At 35.3% G+C, this 20,034-nt stretch overlaps 1 protein-coding gene across 3 annotated transcripts in view; it reads right to left on the reverse strand.

The window, feature by feature from the left end:
• LOC128552126 (hemicentin-2-like) overlaps window positions 1-20,034 on the reverse strand; it is a 193,648-nt gene that overhangs the window by 27,868 nt on the left and 145,746 nt on the right. For 2 of the 3 annotated variants that reach the window (XM_053533157.1, XM_053533149.1), the window contains 6 exons: window positions 19,019-19,294; window positions 16,413-16,706; window positions 11,841-12,179; window positions 9,414-9,626; window positions 6,857-7,171; window positions 3,387-3,503 (listed from right to left, as the gene is read on the reverse strand). In XM_053533157.1, coding sequence (XP_053389132.1) covers window positions 3,387-3,503; window positions 6,857-7,171; window positions 9,414-9,626; window positions 11,841-12,179; window positions 16,413-16,706; window positions 19,019-19,294 — 1,554 coding nt within the window. The remainder of the gene's footprint in view (window positions 1-3,386; window positions 3,504-6,856; window positions 7,172-9,413; window positions 9,627-11,840; window positions 12,180-16,412; window positions 16,707-19,018; window positions 19,295-20,034) is intronic. The other variant, XM_053533153.1, reaches the window with a different exon arrangement.

Raw genomic sequence — 20,034 nt, forward strand, 5'->3', positions numbered from 1 at the left:
TAATGAATATCGATATAATATACACAATGATTTTATTCTCTTTTTATGTGCTCGAATATGATAAAGGTATTACCAGCACGTGGTACATTCCTGTTTCATTAGACACCAGTTTGCAATGTCTCTAATGCAGGAAAATGGCTACAGATGTATGCCTCTTTCGAAAGTACTTTCATTTGTCATTAATCACATAAAGCTAAACAAGAGGGCCATTGACCCTAAAGCGCTCACCTGTGCACAAGACTTCAAGTGTGTTTGTGTAATGTAATGGTATAAGTACAGAGTTAGGTTTCTTCTATGTTAGCCTATAGTACATACATGCCACACACACTTTTGAACCTAAGGCAATGATTTGAACAATTACGGTAGACAGTACAAATCTGATATCACACATACAATATCAAGGCTCTAGCTATTATTGATTCAGAGAAGAAGATTTTCGAAGTTTCTAATAGAAAGCCTATAGTAAATACATGTCAGACACAGGAGCGTGGCCATTTTTTTACCTTAGGATAATAATTTGGATAAGTATGGTATACACAAAGGAAAAACTGACCACGCTCCATGGCAGCTATGTTTTTTGACGAATCTGAATAGTTTGAACAGTCTTGGTAGAGGGTCACACAAGAAACAATTTGTGTAAAATTATTTTTAAATCGGGCTAGCAGTTTCAAACAAGAAGATTTTTAAAAAATTTACTATATACATATAGGGAAAAGTGACCACGCCCTCTAGCGCCCATGTTTTTTGATGAATCAAAATAATTTGAACAATCATGGCAGAGGGTCACACAAGGACTATTTGTGTAGAATTATTCTAAAATCGGGCCAGCAGTTTCACACAAGAAGATTTTTTAAAGTTTCCACTATATACATAATAGGGAAAAGTGACCGCGCCCCCTGACGGCCATGTTTTTTTACAAATCAGTATAATTTGAATAATCTTGGTAGAGGGTGACATAAGGACCATTTGTGAGAAATTATTTCAAAATCGAACCGTCGGTTTAGGAGGAGATGTCGTTTGAACATTGTTCTATCTTTAGCTCTGGCGGCCCCTATAAGCAACCAAGCGGGACTACCCAAGCAACATCCAGGCCAAGTTTCATCAAAATCCATTCGGTAGTTTTGGAGGAGATGTCGTTCAAACATAATTGTTGACGACGGACGACTTGACGCACGCACGGACGACGGACACAGCGTGATTACAATACCTCACCTTGAGCTCTTTGTGCTCAGGTGAGCTAAAAATAAAAACAAATGAAGCGATGTTGCCGGTCTAGACAGTTTGTTAATGGAAGAGTTATCATAAAGTGCATAAGATATTAAAACTGCTAATATGCCATTAAAAATTAATGTTTAGCTGCACATGTACCTAAAAATGACACACTCGTATAATATAGATTGATCAACTTTAAGATTTCGTTGTAAAATTATCATGGCATTACTAATATTTGGATCCGCGGGAAACACAACAGCACACGTTTACATTCTAGTAAATTTAAAGCATACAGCTTTTCAAACAGCTTCAGTTGGAATACTGGTAACGTTCTGTTGACCAGTAAAATTTGTAGAAAATACTAATGACGGGTGTCAATAAAAGTTTCCATACCCAGAAATCTAAGCCAATTTGCTGGCTTATTGGCGAAATTGCCTCCCTTGAAAACAGGTTATCGGGTGTATCGAATAGCCATTATCGGTCAATTTATGCCTATTGAAATATAGAAGGAGAAAAACTTTAACACATCAAATGACATCAAAAGCATCATCTGATAATATTTATTAAGTTATTGAAGTAATCTGCAATATTTGCACTTTCTTTCAATATAATTTTTAATAAAATAAAATATGATCTTCTTGCTTCCCTATGCGTTTGAAATAAGTAACTAATTTTGATCCCGAGTCCCATTGATTTCTGTAGGAAATGACAGATTTTAAGCTTTACATGGTCTTTTAGAATGATTTATTCTTATATTTATAATCATCTCACAACATTTATTAAGTTATTGAAGTAAACTAGAAAAGTCAATCTTTCTTTCAATGAATTTATTTTTAAATTATTTTTATGTCTTCTTGCTTCCCTAAACGTTTGAATATCACTGATTTTACTAATTTGGAAAATTTTGCCCGTCACAGTACACGTGTACTGATGACACCGTATAAACTGAATTAGATAGACATGTGTGTCAATCTAATTCCGTGTTTAATGTCATTACTTTGTCAGATTAAATAAAAATAAAGTTATTTTAAATTACATGTTTAAATAAAAAATATTCCATTTTTTAATTCATTTAATACCATTTTCAGAAGTAGAATTATTTATTGCATTAAAACATAACATAACATAAAGTTGATTAACATATAGAACTACATGTTCATAGTTAAACTTGAATATTGTATATGTAAATATAACAAGTCCATTGGGTCAAAACACGGTCTCATTTCTGGACATGCATATGTCGCTATAAAGTCAGATAAATGATTGCATTCAGATTGTCAACAAACTAAAATATTTTGTTGTTTCACAATCAATAAGGCAAAACACTTCTATTGCACTTTCGCACGACTGATACATGCACAGAATGATCTAAATCTGGTATAACCAAATAAAATATATATAAAAATATTTTACCTGCAATTTTTTATAAACGAAGTAATCTATTATATGCTGGTTATGATTCAAAGTTTTTGCAATTTATTAATGATGATATTTTAAACTTGATTTTAACTTGAATTCTAATTTCAATCACTAATTCTAACCAGTTAATATTGAAAGCTCATGGTCCGGTTCAAGATATAGGGGATAACTAAAATAATAGTAATTTACTGTAAAATTTCGTATACACAGAATAAATGAAACCGAGCATAAGAATAATAGACGAAATAAAATAATATTGCACAAAGTAGCAAATAATTATTACTAATATACCAATGTTTGTAGCAATAGGACCGAAAACGTTTTAGCGATAGACAGTTTCTTCCTGGTTGAATATTATTACTACATAATTTGAACTTAACTAAACGTTAAGAATAGTGACTACCTATTTTGAAATAAAGCAGACTTATATAAATGCTAGAGGCATGTGTCGCCAGTTAGAAACTTTGTTCTAAAATTCGTGACCCTGTGAATATTGAATATTTCTTTCTAATAGCTTTTAAGCACTGTCACAGGAACACTTACTTTCCTGTTTAAGTGGTTAATTATATCCTTATACAACATCCCCTCGCTTCATTATCATTACGTAACTTAATTTCAACCCGGCAGTCTGCGCCTCGTTTTGAAAATTCAGGAGTTGGCGAGGAATCGCGAGAAATCCTAATTTGCATAATGTGAAACTGGTCTACAAACGAAGAAATTTCTTAAAAACTACTTTACTTAATTTTAATGTTTACCTTTTTTCCAATGTTTTCCCCTGTATATAAAAACTGCGACAAGGGCAACTGTTATGATAAGAACAGCAGATGATGACAGTCCACCTATTACGGCAGCGATGTTGAGAGAAGTGTTATCTGAAATGAAACTTTTTTTTAATTGAATAGTTTACTAGCGTTTGTTGAAATTATTCATTTGTTTTCTTGGAAAAATATAGAAATTACAAGAATCAAGTATCTGTCAGTAAAAGCCAGTTATGTAACTAGAAAAAGCGAAATGCATTTTTTAAGTAATTTTCTTAGCCAAAATGTAACGGTGGGGTGAACAGAATCATGAAGTCTCTCCGAAAATAAAATGTAAAAAGTTTCATTTCTATGACAATTTGAAACATTTAATGTTTTCGCCTGTTTCCTAATGGTATGGCTTTGTTTGTTGGTTGTTTTAGGTTTAACGCCGTTTTTCAACAGTATTTCAGTTATGTAACGGCGGGCAGTTAACCTAACCAGCGTTCCTTGATTCTGTACCAGTACAAACCAGGTGGACGGACAGCTCAGTGCTTTGCACACTGGCCATCTAATCCTGAGATTGGGGGTTCGATCCCCGGCAGCTACTCGGGAATTTTCAGAAACGCTTTTCAGTGTTTCAAACCCAACTAGAGGTGTACTGGTCAGGAACCCAGGCAATCCTTGCGTGTATCAGTGCTTGGCACGTTAAAGAACCAGGCTGTCTATTCAAAACGAGCTAGGCTAAGTTAGCCGGACAAGCCTGTATCTGATTTCTGATCTCTCTGTCGTGGGGGCTTTGTCTCACTCTGTCCCTCTGGTCAGATCGCTCTGTGTCTGTACTAGTAGAGGATGAATTATGCGCCCTGTGTTGCTGCATTTAAACTATGTAAAGCGCCCTTGAACGTGAAATTGATCATGAAAAGGGCGCTATATAAATCTGGTATAATAATAATAATAATAATAATCATCATCCTCATCTCCGCAAGTACCTGCTAACTTCCCTACATGATTCAGAGATGGAGGACGAATGATTTCAGACACAATGTATTTTATCAAGTCGTCACGGAGAACATACGGCCCGCCCGAGGATCGAACTCACGACCCCGCGATTCGTAGATCTGCGCTCTCCCTACTGAGCTCAGCGGGCTGGTTGTTTCCTATGGTAACCTGCCTACAAGGGAAACTGAATTTTGCAGGAATGTGGAATGCAACAGGATTGTTTGTTCTATTAACCTTGCTCCAAACTCAAAATAATGTAATTTATCCGAGCGGAAGTCTAAGCGTTAGCGATTCGACAAATAACAATATGACCTCTATATAGTTATTTCTCTATCTATTTTAATATCAGTGGTTTAGAAGTTTTAGTACCAAGTTAGAATTTTGTTGAAGCATAGTTTTGCAAGTGTTGGTTGAATGTGTTCCTATGCATGTTTTAGTTCAGACTAGATTTGGGACGATTCTATATCAATAACCACTATTTACAAGTTTTGAAGTTCACGTAGATATGGTACAGCTAAAAATTAAACAGTCAGATACATAAGATAAATAAAACCAAGAAAGTACAATAAAGCGTACAGTGAGTAATTTCATATTAATTTCGCATGAAGACGAAATGTGGAGACGATAATGACTGAAGATGGAGGTCAGCAAAATTTTAAAAAGATACCAATCTACCTGAATTGTATATTTCTTATCTCCTAACAACATACATATTTAATTTCTTTTCATTTCGAATTAGCATTTTGTTACTTCAGTGTGTTTGTATCCATGTAACAGATTAATTTTACGTGAATTTAAATGAAATGTCCGAAAATTCATGAATACACTGATGGGAAACTCGCCCGTACCGTGAAAACATTGTATATAGCTTATTTAGAAAACTAGTGCTGCGGCGCTAAACCCAAAATACAAGAAATTTAGTGATTTATATCCCCCTCCGAATGAATTGTTTTGTGAATGTAGGGGACTATATTTCTAAAGATTTTTAATTTCCATATATACAAAAGGACCGTGCAACCAACTGATGTATCTTCATGCAACTTAACACAGATGAAGATCACTACAGGGCAAATCTTTGATTTTGTAAAAAAAAAGGTACCACAACCAAAGAACAATATCTCTGCAGTTAATAAAATTGATCCTGACAAAACTGCGCCCCATGCTGATCTACATTTGTGTAAAGTCTCATGAAGATCCATCAAAAGGTCATTTAGATATAGTCAAAAATCCACATCTTTGATCCAATAAAGGGGAAACACATGTGAAGAAATGTCAAGTACTAATCAAATGTGAAGATTGATGATTCTTAATAAAATACCTTTTAAATTATAAGTTTTTCAAATTACTTTTACTAAATTGTTGCGGTTGCGTACGCATAGCCTGTACATTTAAATCTCTGACACCTGCGTCAGGGAGCCGACTCTTTGGCTCAGGGGTAAGAACATTGGTCTAGCACCCTAGCGACCCTAGCGAATCACGCCAAAGACAGTTTTATTTTGATTTGTTACGCCCAAAATGCCGTGAGATGGGGACTCGTCCGAGGTATGGACTTTATCTCGTGCCGAAAATAGCACTTTTTTATGCCAAAATGGCTTACACGTCGTCATAAATGATGATTTCTATGGAAAGGAGAAGTGATACGATCGCTTACGCACGGCCTGTACGTTGAAAACCTATTTCTGACAACTGCGTCAGAGAGTCGACTCTTTGGCTCAGTGGTTAAGAGAACTGGACTAGCACCCGAGAGACCTGGGTTCGAATCCCCCCACAGGAAGTTAGGATTTCTTTGATTTGTAAAGACAAGATGCCGTAAGAAAACCAAGGAGAAAAAACTCTGCTTTTTATATGAGCAAAAGCCATGATTATATGAGATTTGTTGATTCTAGATAATTTTTTCTAATTATATACATTTTTTTTTCTTCAAGTCAAGGGGAAAAACTGTGTTTTACTGGAACAAGGGGGTTATACATTATATGAGATAAGACCATGTGCTAATTAATAACTATGTGAAGTTTGATTATTATAGTGTAAATACTTTTGAGTGATAAGCATTTTTAACTTTTCAAAGAAATCAAGGGGACAAACACTGCTTTTACTGAGTCAAGGGAGATAAGTGGAATACATTATATATGAGCAAAGCTCATGTGCTAGTTAATTATTTTCTGAGGTTTGTTGGTTCTAACTCAAATATGTTTTGAATTATATGCATTTTCAATTTTGGACGGACAGGACGGACGCACGCACGCACGGACGAACAGCTGGACGGACAGCGGCAAAACAATATCCTTCTGCCTTCGGCAGAGGATAACAAACACATTATTATGCAAAGCAGAAACACGAACTAGTGACGCTGAATCAATGAAAAAGCAGACAAAAGAAAATACCATACTCCTTCAGCTTGAACATCTTTTTTGAATGTTTAAACGTTCTGTTTTTGTATGTCAGGTTTCCTAAATGTAAAATACATATAAACATTTTGTACTCACCTTTGGCTATTTCATCGATTGTAAATGTACTATTTAGTCTGACATAGTCTGATTTTCCAACAACATTCCATGCAAACAGCCTAGCAGAGTATGTTCCTGGCGAAAGACTAGATATATTTGCCCAATAAGTCACAACATTTTGTGAATCCATCTCCTCAGTAACAGTTGTTCTGTTTTGCCAGTTGTCTTGATCAGCAATTGATGTCTGAATTATAAAAGTCTGAAGTCTTCCACCATTAAATCCACCAATCCATGAAAATGAGTGTGTACCTTCCCAGAGTATGTATCTGAAACTTGTGGGTGCAGACGGCTTACCTGTTTGAATATTGAATAAAATTGCATTTATGCTGCAGTAAAGGTATACCGGTCCCGTTTACGTTTATTGATTAATGTATAAATTACTCTCTATAAATGATTTTACCAAGTTAATGTAAATATTTTTTTTTAATTCCCTAGAATAATAATGTGATAACAGAATAAAATCAATTGTCTTCCATGGTTGAAGAAAATCAGGAATTGATGCTATCGTGAAATGACCATTCCTGTTAAAATATTATTATCATTTGTCCTGATTTACATCAATCTGCTTTCTATTGATTTAAATATAAGCAAAAGCTTGAAATGTGTTGTAATGTGTTATTTTTATTGAAACTGTGTACCGACATTGCTAAAATTTATTGCATTTGTCATTGTCATTGTCTGATACTTTCAAGAATTCACCCATAATTACCCGCCTTTGAAAAAGTCCCGATACTGCTTCATTTGAATAAAAGTGGTTACTGATAAGTATCTGGGGTAAATGTTCGGTCAAATCTATCCATGAACGGCAAAGTTACAAACCGGACACGAAATTAGGATGGACATTCAAAAAAGGAAGGAAGATAATACCAAAAGTAAGAGGATTGACTTAAAGACGGTCAATCACATTTGAGCAGCATTTAATGACATGTTTCATTTTTTATTTATTCTGTTAGAGGTTTATTTAAGAAACAAAAATACCCATTGCATAGAGCTAGATTCTTATTGGAAATGTGTATTATTTTATGTGTCATCATCGGAAATTTTGTAATTACCTCCCTTTAATATAAAAGTATTTAAAAAGGTGAACTATTTGTTTTGATTTCAATATAATTTCTAGTTTTACATTTGCATTTGATGAATATTGTGATAATTCAATAACCTGAAACTAAAGGTAAGTTTTAAAACAGTGTGAAGCTTTGGAATTAATCTATTTTCAATATATCTTGAATCGCGATAGACAAAAGGGGTTAATAATTTAATAAACTTGCATTTATAATGAATTTTGGCAATATATGTACATGTCCATGCAAATCCTTGAAAACATTAATACAGTAGTACGTAAATTTTATATTATTCCATAGGAAAAATATGTTAATTTAACTTATACTTATGCTGCAATAACGCTATCTTTGTTGGGCAACCGGAAATCTGATTAACCACCTTTAAGGTCTATGTACACTGCATCTTTTTTCTATTTGTCCTCTATCATTGTTTGCAGTTTGCATACATTTTAGAGTTATATACTGGATAAGAAACTCAATAAAGGGAGATTACTCAGAAAGGATGAAGGTAGAGTTATGGTTCGTTTTGGGGAGGCTGCGTTTTTTGGTACGTGGCATTCCCTGTTTGATATTTGTCTTTGTTTTTTTTTGTACATGACACGTCGTCATGTCATGCTGATCATTGGTGCCAAGCCTTTCGGAAATCCATCCATGAATGACAAATTTACAGACCAGATAGGAATTCTTCCTGGACATTCAATAAAGGAAAATAATTAAAAATAAGGATTTATTGAAGGTTCTTGCACACGACACATTTTCAGTTCATGCTGATCATTGGCGCAACGTTTTTTTTTCAAAATCCATCCAAGAACGACAAAATTACAAACCGGACACGCATTCGGGATTGACATTCAATAAAGGGAGATAATTCGATAAATGAGGGATTGATTGAAGGTTCTTGCACACGACACATTGTCTTGGCACGCTGGTCATTTATGCAAAGTTTTTTCAAAAACCATCCATGAACGACTAATTTACAGACCGGACATGATATTTAGATGGACATTCAATAAAGGGAGATAATTCAAAAAGTAAGACTGGTAGATTTATGGTTCATGCACTCGACACACTGTTATATCATACTGATCTATTGTACCAAGTGAATGGCATAATTTCTTTTCCAAATTATATTTTTTAATGTGCACCCTGAGTAGCTGCGCAAATACCAAAATGTTTCAGCCAGTCGATGATGAAATAATTTCTAAATAATTTAATTTCTTATATAGATTATGTAACATAGATATGTCTAAAATGGACAATCCTTGTGTTGTTATAACGGACATACTATAAAACGTTCTCACGCCGCTGCTTGGGCATTAATGCCACGGTAATCCCGAGACATCGGTCCTAATACATTGAATTCTATAGAGCCGGAGCTAGCTTTACGGAACGGTCTAATTAGGTTAAATTATGTCGTAAAGTCTAGTCATATGATAACCTGGCACCTGCCTTGAAGACAGAAGCTGAAAACTCACCTTTCCTTGAACTGGAGACAGAACGCAAAATTGTCAATATAATATTCAGTTTAACCGAATTAAGGTTAAACTCTTTACTCGGCAAAATGACTCCCCTTGTACACCATACCTTCACGTGACCAGGGAATTCTGGGTCAGGTATATAAACGCCCGTCTCGCCAGATTCCAGTCTTTTCGATTCTGAGTCCACTGAACGAGGTAGAGTCATTGATACTTTAAACAAAAATTTTAGTTTAAAAACTTCTTAAGACTTATTATTCTCTTTCCAAACAATAATAGATTAATTTAAGATGTTGCTGTTACAAATTTGCAATTTTTTACAGATCTAAAATGAGTTTAAAACAGGTTTTATAGACGACCACGTGGAAGCACATGGTGAGCACATGTGAACTATTGTAAATTAATAACCTTGTCTGTCAAACTTTAGATGATCTCATATAGATCTAGATCTAATTGAGATTAAAAAAAATGTTATCAATTATTTATAAATATCTTATTGCATGCATGTATACATCTAGATCTTGATCTATAAATAAATAATAGAATTTAATTTGTTGACGTCATGACCGCGTGCAGTTGTAAAGCGTGTTTACAAGCTTATAAATTTGTAAACAAATTGATGGGCCGTGTAAATGTCAGAGCAACCGGGTTTCGAAGTCTGCCTGTGTGAATATTCTCAAACTTAAAGCTGAATAAAGCTGAAACTGTTTTATTTGAGTAAACGCCTTTAAAATTACGCAAAACATATTTCGCATTCATTCTTAATCATTTTACAAGAAACACTCTCATGTCACAACTTTATTTTATTTTATGCTTGAGATAAAATCCGAAGATGATTGAGCGCAAGCAACTAGTCCTACAAGTTCAGAGAGAGCAGAGGTCTGGTCAAGCCGCCTGGCGGAGATGAAAGGGTCCAGGAACAAGAGGAGACGCCAACCGATTTTACAGTTAGAGCTACATCGTCTTCAATAGGTGAAAACATTTTTTTTGTAATTCTGGCTGTATGCTTGTCACACACGTCCATAAATAAACAAATTAATGAATAAATAAATAATGGTCCAATCTTGTTTAAAAATGTATCAAGGTTAGACTTTGGTGTTTTAAGTGAATAGAGAAAAGTGAATCCATGTTTTGATCGGCGAATTGATCACTTTTCCATCGGATAATAGCTTTACCAAAATATTGCTGGAAAGACATACGCTTTCTTTATTTTCATTTGCATTTATATTCAGAAACACATTGGCTGGGCAACTTATGTCTCGAAATTTAGACTCGATTTGCTTAAAATGGGAGACGATTGAACTCGGTCTGTTGATCGTGATGTTGTACGTACAAACTATTCAAAGCCTTAATACAGTCGTTTCCTTTTTAACAAAGTGTTTTGCAACGAAAGACTATGCAGGTACAGCGGCCCATAAATGTTTAAGGAGTCTTAGTGATCACCTAGCCCCAAACCGTAACTCTAGTTAGATCCACCTCCTCTGAGGGTCCGTCCACAGTTACAAGTAACGAATATCTAAATTGGCGGACAAAGACACATGCCGTCACGTTTGAATGTCTTTCGTACGAAACACCGGTGGTGACATTTTAGTTTCAAGAATTCACGATTTTTGAGTATGAATTCGTGAAGTAGAAATCATAAAGTATTTAAATGAAATCGAGAATTCTTGAAGTGGTATTTGTGAAATCATGAATAATTGAATTCTTTTACATGAAATACGGAAATGGTGAATTCATGAAGTTGTGAAATATTGAATAATTGAAATCTTGAGTTTGTGAAATTCTGAATTATTGAAATCTTGAGTAATTTAAATCGAGATTTTTTTGGAAATTGTATATGAGAATAAGTATTAAAAAAGACGCCATTTAGAATCTAAACAATTATGACATGATAGGATAACGGGAAACCTTTCTTAAAAAAGAAATAACTCGTTTATATAAAATATATCTGCTCTGGAGTTGAAAAAAAATGTGACAGGAACGGTCTGTGTTTAAAACAGTAATTAGGAGCAAGCACTCAGTCGTAATCCCCACCCTATACACAACTTAAATTACATTGTCAATACAATTTTTCACCGACTGCTATACTCACAGTGTAAAATATCAGTTATACTTATTTGTAATATATTGGTTTTATCATGCATACTTTATGCTACAAAAGTATTATATATATATAGTACAAACCGCTTTCTAGTTTCCCTGGCACCGATGAAAACACCTGATATTCCTGTCAGGTATGCAAGAATAACAGTTTATGCGGTAATTCTGGGTTCATTTTTCAAACTATGTGTGTAACTGCCAAAGTCGCCTTGTTTAAAATCTTAGATATCCAGTTATTTTAAAGCCTGAAGTATACAAACAGCACTTGCTGTCAGTTTGACGACATGTTTGTACGAAATAGGAGAACAAATCAGAAATAAAACTTACTTATAGCATCAATAGTAAATGGTGAAATGGTACTTCCAAGTTCATTCTTCAAAATCAATTTATAACTTCCAAAATCATCTTGTTTCAAGTTTGTAATTATCAGATTAGCCTGCATGCCACGTAAGCTGATATCTTTCCCGTAGAACTTAACATGCACAATAGTTTCATAATGAGAAACTATATATTTCTTGTCAGTTCCATTGTTCATTGTTTGGTTATCATGTTGTTTGAAAACTACTTCCTCTATGTCCGGAAAACTGTAGAACTGTACACTTACATTTACCGTTCCAGCAGTTTCGCCACCAAATTTTAGTAAGTGTGTGAGTATTTTTGGAAGAACTGAAAGAAATTGAAAAGTGTTTTTCAGAATACTATTTGCTTATTTAACATTGTACTGTACAATACAGCGATTTAGCTTATATTTCGTTTTTACTCTCCGTTAAGTTACAATGGATACGGAAACGACAATATTTTTCCGTATTAATGTCTGAATTTCAGATCGGGTGCATGACGTCATTCTAAAATGTACCGATAAATTTCTTTGTCAGTATTGTCAGTTGTATTCGGGCTATTGAACATATTCATGGTATTTATTTATTTAACATGTCATAAAAATTATTAGTCTGGCACCGAGAAATATGCACTCGTTCTTTAGCGGAATAATTCCGCGACAGACCCCTTGTATATATTTGGACGGGTATTCATTCGCAAAAAAATCTATATTATTTCTTACCAATATCTCCTTTTCAAATATTGCTTTTAGTAGGGGTATTAATAGCATTCATTTTAGTGCTAGTTCTTGTATTACTAAGAAAAATAAGCGTGGCATAAAAAAACTCTCGTACTCATCCAGAAAGCATCTTTGCTGTATGTTTTTGAATATACGTTTTGGACTACTCACTGGACGTTTCATATTGAAATTTTGGAGATAATTATATCTATATTCAAGACACATGTATATAAATTCATCTTTATCTATCATTGTCTAATTACACGGAATTATCTTCGTTGGTTTAAAAGTTATTGTCTAAAATCATAAAATGTGAAAAATACAAAAAGGTTTTTTTTTTTTTTTTTTTTTATAAAACAACGACATTCACAACAATGCAGTTATTACAATTACTCCTATTTTTCCTGTCGGTACTTTTTCATCGTATAATCTGTAAGGTCACATTAAATTCCCTGCAGTGGAGTCAAATGTATTAAAAAAGGACAAAATAGCAGATTACTTCATTAGTCAGAGTTGATTCATGGTTATTGTGTCTTTCAGTTCATGTTTATGACATGTATCACTATATCAATGCACACCTATCCCGTACTTGAATGGAAAAGATGTTATTCCCTTCAATACTGAAAATGTAGAATAATAAACACAATTAGAAAAAATGGCAAGTTTGCAATAGAAATCAGATTTGGGACTTGTTATGTCCACTCTTCTTTCACTTTGTTAAGTCATACTAAATCCCTCCCCCACCCACCCCAGCAAAGTCAGTTATTCCCTAACATAAACAAAAACAAAAGTACAAAAAAGGGAGATAACTTCATTAGTCAGGGCAGATTCTGGTTATTGTGCCTTTCTTATAGACATTATCACAATGTTCCATAAACTTCCCTACAGTAGATTTAATGTAATACTCTTAAATATCAAAAATGTCAAAAATTAAGTGCAATTAGAAAAGAAGACTATTCTGTACAAAATAAGCAGTCAGAGGTATGGGAAATGTTACGTCAACACCCTCATGAGCCAAGAATTCAAAGGAAATACTTCCTTCGGTTTCAGACGTTTTTAAGGAACACAATAATTTTCCCAGCATTGAAACACCAAAAGGGAACATATTTTATAAACATATTTAATAAAACAAAGATTTCATATTGACATGATTATTTCATTATTATCCCACATTGTTTTCCACAAGATGCACACGTTTTTCTGAAGGAAACTAGAAAATGCTTTTGTAAAAAAGCGCATGTCTCCCCCAATGCAAAGTTCTATAGGCAAGAAGTAAATAGGGGTCAGGAGCGAAAGTCAAAGAGACACTGATGGTTGGCTGCAATAGGGATCATCTACTTGGCATGTCCAGTCATCCCGCTAAATTTCGACACTCTTGGCCTAGTGGTTTTCAAGTCACTATTCAGGCTCCTGTGACCTTGACCTTTGATCAAGTGACCTCAAAATAAATAGGGGTCATCTACTCTGCATGTCCAATCATCCTATTAAGTTTCAACATTGTAGGTCAAGTGGTTCTCAAGTCATTTCCAAAAAATGATTTTACATGAACAGGCCACTGTGACCTTGACTTTTAACAGACTGACCCCAAAATCAATAGGGGTCATCTACTCTGCATGTTCAATCACCCTATGAAGTTTCAACATTCTGGGTCAAGTGGTTCTAAGTTATTGATCGGAACTGGTTATCAATGTTCAGGCCTCTGTGACCTTGACCTTTAACGGAGTGACCCCAAAACAATAGGGGTCATTTACTCTGCATGAACAATCGTGCTATGAAGTTTCAACATTCTGGGTCGAGAGGTTCTCAAGTTATTGATTGGAAATGGTTTTCCATGTTCAGGCCCCTGTGGCCATGACCTTTAACAGAGTGACCCTAAAATCGTTAGGGTCATCTACTCTGCATGACCAATCATCCTATGAAGTTTCATCATTCTGGGTCAAGTGGTTCTCAAGTTACTGACTGGAAATGGTTTTCAATGTTCAGGCCCCTGTGACCTTGACCTTTCACAGAGTGACCCCAAAATCGTTAGGGGTCATCTACTCTGCATGACCAATCATCCTATTAAGTTTCAACATTCTGGGTCAAGTGGTTCTCAAGTTATTGACCGGAAATGGTTTTCAATGTTCAGGCCCCTGTGACCTTGACCTTTAATAGACTGACCCCAAAATTGATAGGGGTCATCTACTTTGCATGTACAATCATCATGTGAAATTTCAACATTCTGGGTCACGTGGTTCTCTAGTTATTGATCGGAAATGGTTTTCCATGTTCAGGCCCCTGTGACCTTGACCTTTAATGGAGTGACCCCAAAATCAATAGGGGTCATCTACTCTTTATGACCAATCATCCTATGAAGTTTCAACATTCTGGGTCAAGTGGTTCTCTAGTTATTGATCGGAAATGGTTTTCAATGTTCAGGCCCCTGTGACCTTGACCTTTAACGGAGTGACCCCAAAATCAATAAGGGTCATCTACTCTTCATGACCAATCATCCTATGAAGTTTCAACATTCTGGGTCAAGTGGTTCTCTAGTTATTGATCGGAAATGGTTTTCAATGTTCAGGCCCCTGTGACCTTGACCTTTGACGGAGTGATCCCAAAATCAATAAGGGTCATCTATTCTTCATGACCAATCATCATATGAAGTTTTAATATTCTGGGTCAAGTGGTTCTCTAGTTATTGATCGGAAATGGTTTTCAATGTTCAGGCCCCTGTGACCTTGACCTTTGACGGAGTGACCCCAAAAACAATAGGGGTCATCTACCCTAGCAGCCCTACAACCCTATGAAGTTTGAAGGTTCTAGGTCAAATGGTTCTCCAGTTATTGCTCGGAAATGAAGTGTGACGTACGGACGGACGGACGGACAGACGGACGGACGGACAGAGCAAAAACAATATGTCTCCTGGGGGAGACATAATAACTCTTTTAGAATTTTAAATTCGAGCTATTTAAATCATTTGGGTTATAGAGCTATTTATTTTTCCCGTACCTATCTTGAGAGCAAAAAAGGGGATAATTTTGTCTGGAACTTGACTAGAGGTATGTATCATTAACTATGAGAAGAATTTATGAAAGGAAATAGCACGCCCAGGACATATTTAAAGTACATGAAGAGAAGTGATATTGTCAAAATAACAGTTAGAATTATGGGACCAAATGAAATTGATGTGTGAACTTATATCATATCAAAGGTGTGCATGTAATTTAAAAGAAATGCATGACAAACTTTCAGAAATATTGAAAGAAATGTTTGGGAATTTGGGGAGATGATTTTGTCGAAACTCAAGTCAGAGTTATTGGACCTGGTATGTTTATTTGTTCTATGGTCCTACAAACATATTGTAAGTTTCAACATGATATTTGAAATTATTCTTTGCGGATGGGCTACTCATATGATTAGTATGATACGAAAACTACAATGTATTTTTACGAATGTAAAATGTATAGCGGTTGAAACTTTAATCAGAGTGCAAATTGACCACATGAATGGTATATCATTTTTTTTCTTTGATTTAACTTAGATTGTTATACTATTCTTAACAGTACAGCAAACTATATTTAGGTTTACTATCCCGGAGAATCAAATTTAAAATCGGCCATCACCAGATATTTCATCTTGGTCTATATTACAAATGTTCGTCATCGTATTAGTGTGTAACGGATACATAGTCTACTAACTTTGTGCAATAAACCAGTTTAAATGATGTGGACAAACGGCAGAAAAAAAAATCATATGGCCTCTTAACAAGTTGAGCATGACGACTTTCAATAATAATATTCGCCTAGATATGATTATATAGAACTCTTCATAAATTAACAACAACATTGCTACAGTTTTACCTTTCACTTTAACAGTCGCTGATGAAACGGTATCTGCTGTCTTCATTCCATTGTTCACATAGCAGGAATAAATACCAGAGTCTTGAAGCTGCAGAAATGGTATATGTAATGAACTATGTCTTTGTGTACCACTCACTTCTGTATGTGTATTAGGTACATGGGTACCACTCCATGTCTGAGTTAAGCCATTGTAATTGTAAACTGATGGAACTCCTTTCGCATCACACGATATAATGAGTGTATTACCCTCTGTTATATTTTCAGTTGAAAGGAACACAGTTACATCAGGCGGATCTATAAATAGAACACTTCTTTATGGAGGCAACACTTTAATAATAAACATAACAAATAAAATACAATGAAAATCAAGAAACTGTAACTTTTTGGATGACAAATTAGGCATATCCCTACTGTCACTTTTGGTAACTTAGTTAAAGTATCTTAAATTTAACATTTTTAACTCTTGAATAAACATGGTAATAATAAATTGGTACCCTTCAGTTGCTACAACTGAAATACAGAATAGTCCAGATGACCAGTTTGTCAGCAAAGATATCAAGAAAAACAAGAGGGTCATGATGACCCTGCATCGCTCACCTGAGCTCAATATGAGCTACATGTTTCAAATGTCAAACTGATGATAAAATATTAAGAAAGTCAGTAGGTCACATTCATGGTCAATGAAATTCAGTTTTACAATTTGTGTGCAAAACAGTGTATGTCACCAAAATGTCAAAGCTGTATCTTAAAAAAAAACAAGAAAGTAGGTCAGTAGGTCAAGGTCACAGTCAAGAGACTGTCATATTACTTGGGGTCATCAGGTAAATGTAATTAAACAGTCTTGGAAATAGGATCAGTTGGGTTTTTTTAAGTAAATTTCCTATATAACTCACATAATAACTAAGTGACCCCAGGGCGGGGCCTCTTTTAACCCCAGGGGCATAATTTGAATAAATTTGGTAGTGAACTACTAGACAATGCATCATACCAAATATCAATAGCCTAGGTCGTATGGTTTCAGACAAGAAGATTTTTAAAGCTTTTTCCTATATAAAGTCTACATAAGCTTGGGACCCCCAGGGAAGGGCCTCTTTTCACCAAAGGGGTACAATTTGAACAATTTTGGTTGAGGACCATAAGACAATGCTACAAACCAAATATCAAAGGTCTAAGTGTTATAGATTCAGACAAATAGATTTTTAAACTTTTTTTCCTATATAAGTCTATGTAAAACTTGGGACCCCCGGGGCGGGGCCATATTTGACCCTAGGGGGGATAATTTGAACAATCTTGGTAGAGGACCACTACATGATGCTACAAACTAAATATCAAAGCCCTAAGCCGTGTGGTTTTGTACAAGAAGATTTTCAAAGTTTTCCCTATAGAAGTCTATATAAACCATGTGACCCCCGGAGCGGGGTCATACTTGACCCTAGGGGTTAATTTAAACAATTTTGGTAGAGGACCACTAGTTGATGCTTCATACCACATATCAAAGCCCTAGGCCATGTGGTTTTGTACAAGAAGATTTTCAAAATTTTCCCTATACAAGTCTATATAAACCATGTGACCCCCGGGGCGGGGCCATATTTGACCCTAGGGGGATAATTTGAATAATTCTGGTAGAGGACTACTAGATGATGATACGTACCAGATATCAAAGCCCTAGGCCCTATGGTTTTGGACAAGAAGATTTTTAAAGTTTTTCGATCGGTTGCCATGGCAACCAGAGTTCTGCATGGAATTCAATTTTGAAAGGGGACCACCCAAGGATCATTCCTGTGAAGCTTGATGTAATTCTGTCCAGTGGTTTTCAAGAAGAAGATTTTTTTAGAAAATGTTGACGGACACACGACACACGACGGACGATGCACGACTGACGACTGACATTGACTGGTCACAAAAGCTCACCATGAACCTTTGGCTCAGGTGAGCTAATAAAGGGCATCTATCACATTCAAATGTATCAAATGTAACCTCATCTAATACTATATAACCGGTTATGTGCTGCTCCATAGCTCAAATATAATCAACTGATTTTCTGCTCATTAAGGCTAAGGCAAAATCAATGTGTTCCATCAAATTTAACCAACACTGTATGACATTTTTCAGTTTTTATTACATTCTGTTAGAGATTTATACCTAAAGACGTCTTACAATGAGTTAGATCCTAATACAAATTTTATGTTTTATAATAATTTGATGCAATTTGGTAATTACCTCACTGGCCCCCCCCCCCCCCCCCCCCCCACACACACCACACACACACACACACACCACCATCACCATGATGGCCATAAATCGCTCACCCAACATTCACAGCTTGATTGAAAGAATTGGAACAAAGATTACTGCTTTGAAATAATTACAAAATCGGGCCAGTGGTTTAGACGGAGAAGATTTTCAAACTTCCAAACAGCCATATAGGGAGAACTAGTCCCTGGTGGCTATGTTTTCAACAAAATAAAATAATTTGAAATATGTACTGTTTGAAATATGATCGACACCAAAAATATCCAGTTATATTATTGGGCTTAGATACTTCTGTATGTACTTTACTTTCCTTTCTAAACGATCGGACCTAATTAGGTAACTTTTCTACTTACACTGAATAATAATTTTCATAATTGCAGTTTTGTTTTTCACGTAATGTACAGTCGCTGTGTTTTGGCAAAAGCATTGGTAATTTCCAGCTTGGTGTCTTGTCGCATTTTCAAGCTGAAATTTTCCATTTCCCCCAATAGGGCTATTTGATGCAATGTTACTCCATGTATTAGAACAAGAAGGATAGCATTCTGATTCACAAGATACTATAGGTGATGATTCCCCTTCTATTAATGTCAATGGAGAAGCTGGACGTATCATGCATGCATCAGGTCCATCTGTAATGAAAAATACAACAATATGAAAGCCTAAAATGACTGAAATCTTATTTGTTGTAAATTACTTCAGCAAGCCAACACATATAATCTACTCACTTCAGCAGGAAGTCTCGATGATTAATTTTAGCAGTGGTTTACGTTGATAACAAACATTCTTAAAGTTACCCAGTTAGTGGAACAGCAACAGCTTTAAACAGGTGTCCTCTTACCCACGGTGTATGATCGTTACCAAATCAGCCTGAACTTTAAGAAATTTAGCGGACAAGCAACGCTATTTTTTTTTATCAAACCATGGATTGAAAGAAGGTGCAGGGTGTACATTTTGCTGGAGAAAACCACTGGCACCAGATCAGAAAGAAAATGCCTCCGTACGTGTTATACCCTACCCGTAGGTATTCTATAAGAACCATGGTCATGAACGGGAAAATATACTAACCCATTTCAATCGCGTATTTCATACCTAAAACACGCAGTTCAGTAAATGTTTACTATTGATATTAAACAAGCGATAATTTATCTTCCATCGTGCACCAGTCACATTGTCTCAATATTCCTTATTGCAGAGATGCTCCATATATTTTATGCTTTAGTCAACGTTACAGAAAAAACTTGCGTGAACTCCCCTAATGAACATCCGGTCTAGAGATCACGGCAGTGTGCACATGTTTAGCGAAATGTAAACAAACAAAAACAGAATGCAATATGTTTACAGTTTTACGATAAGACTCGAAATGATGAAT

This window comes from Mercenaria mercenaria, chromosome 2 (assembly GCF_021730395.1).
Source record: "Mercenaria mercenaria strain notata chromosome 2, MADL_Memer_1, whole genome shotgun sequence".
NCBI classification, from domain to species: domain Eukaryota; kingdom Metazoa; phylum Mollusca; class Bivalvia; order Venerida; family Veneridae; genus Mercenaria; species Mercenaria mercenaria.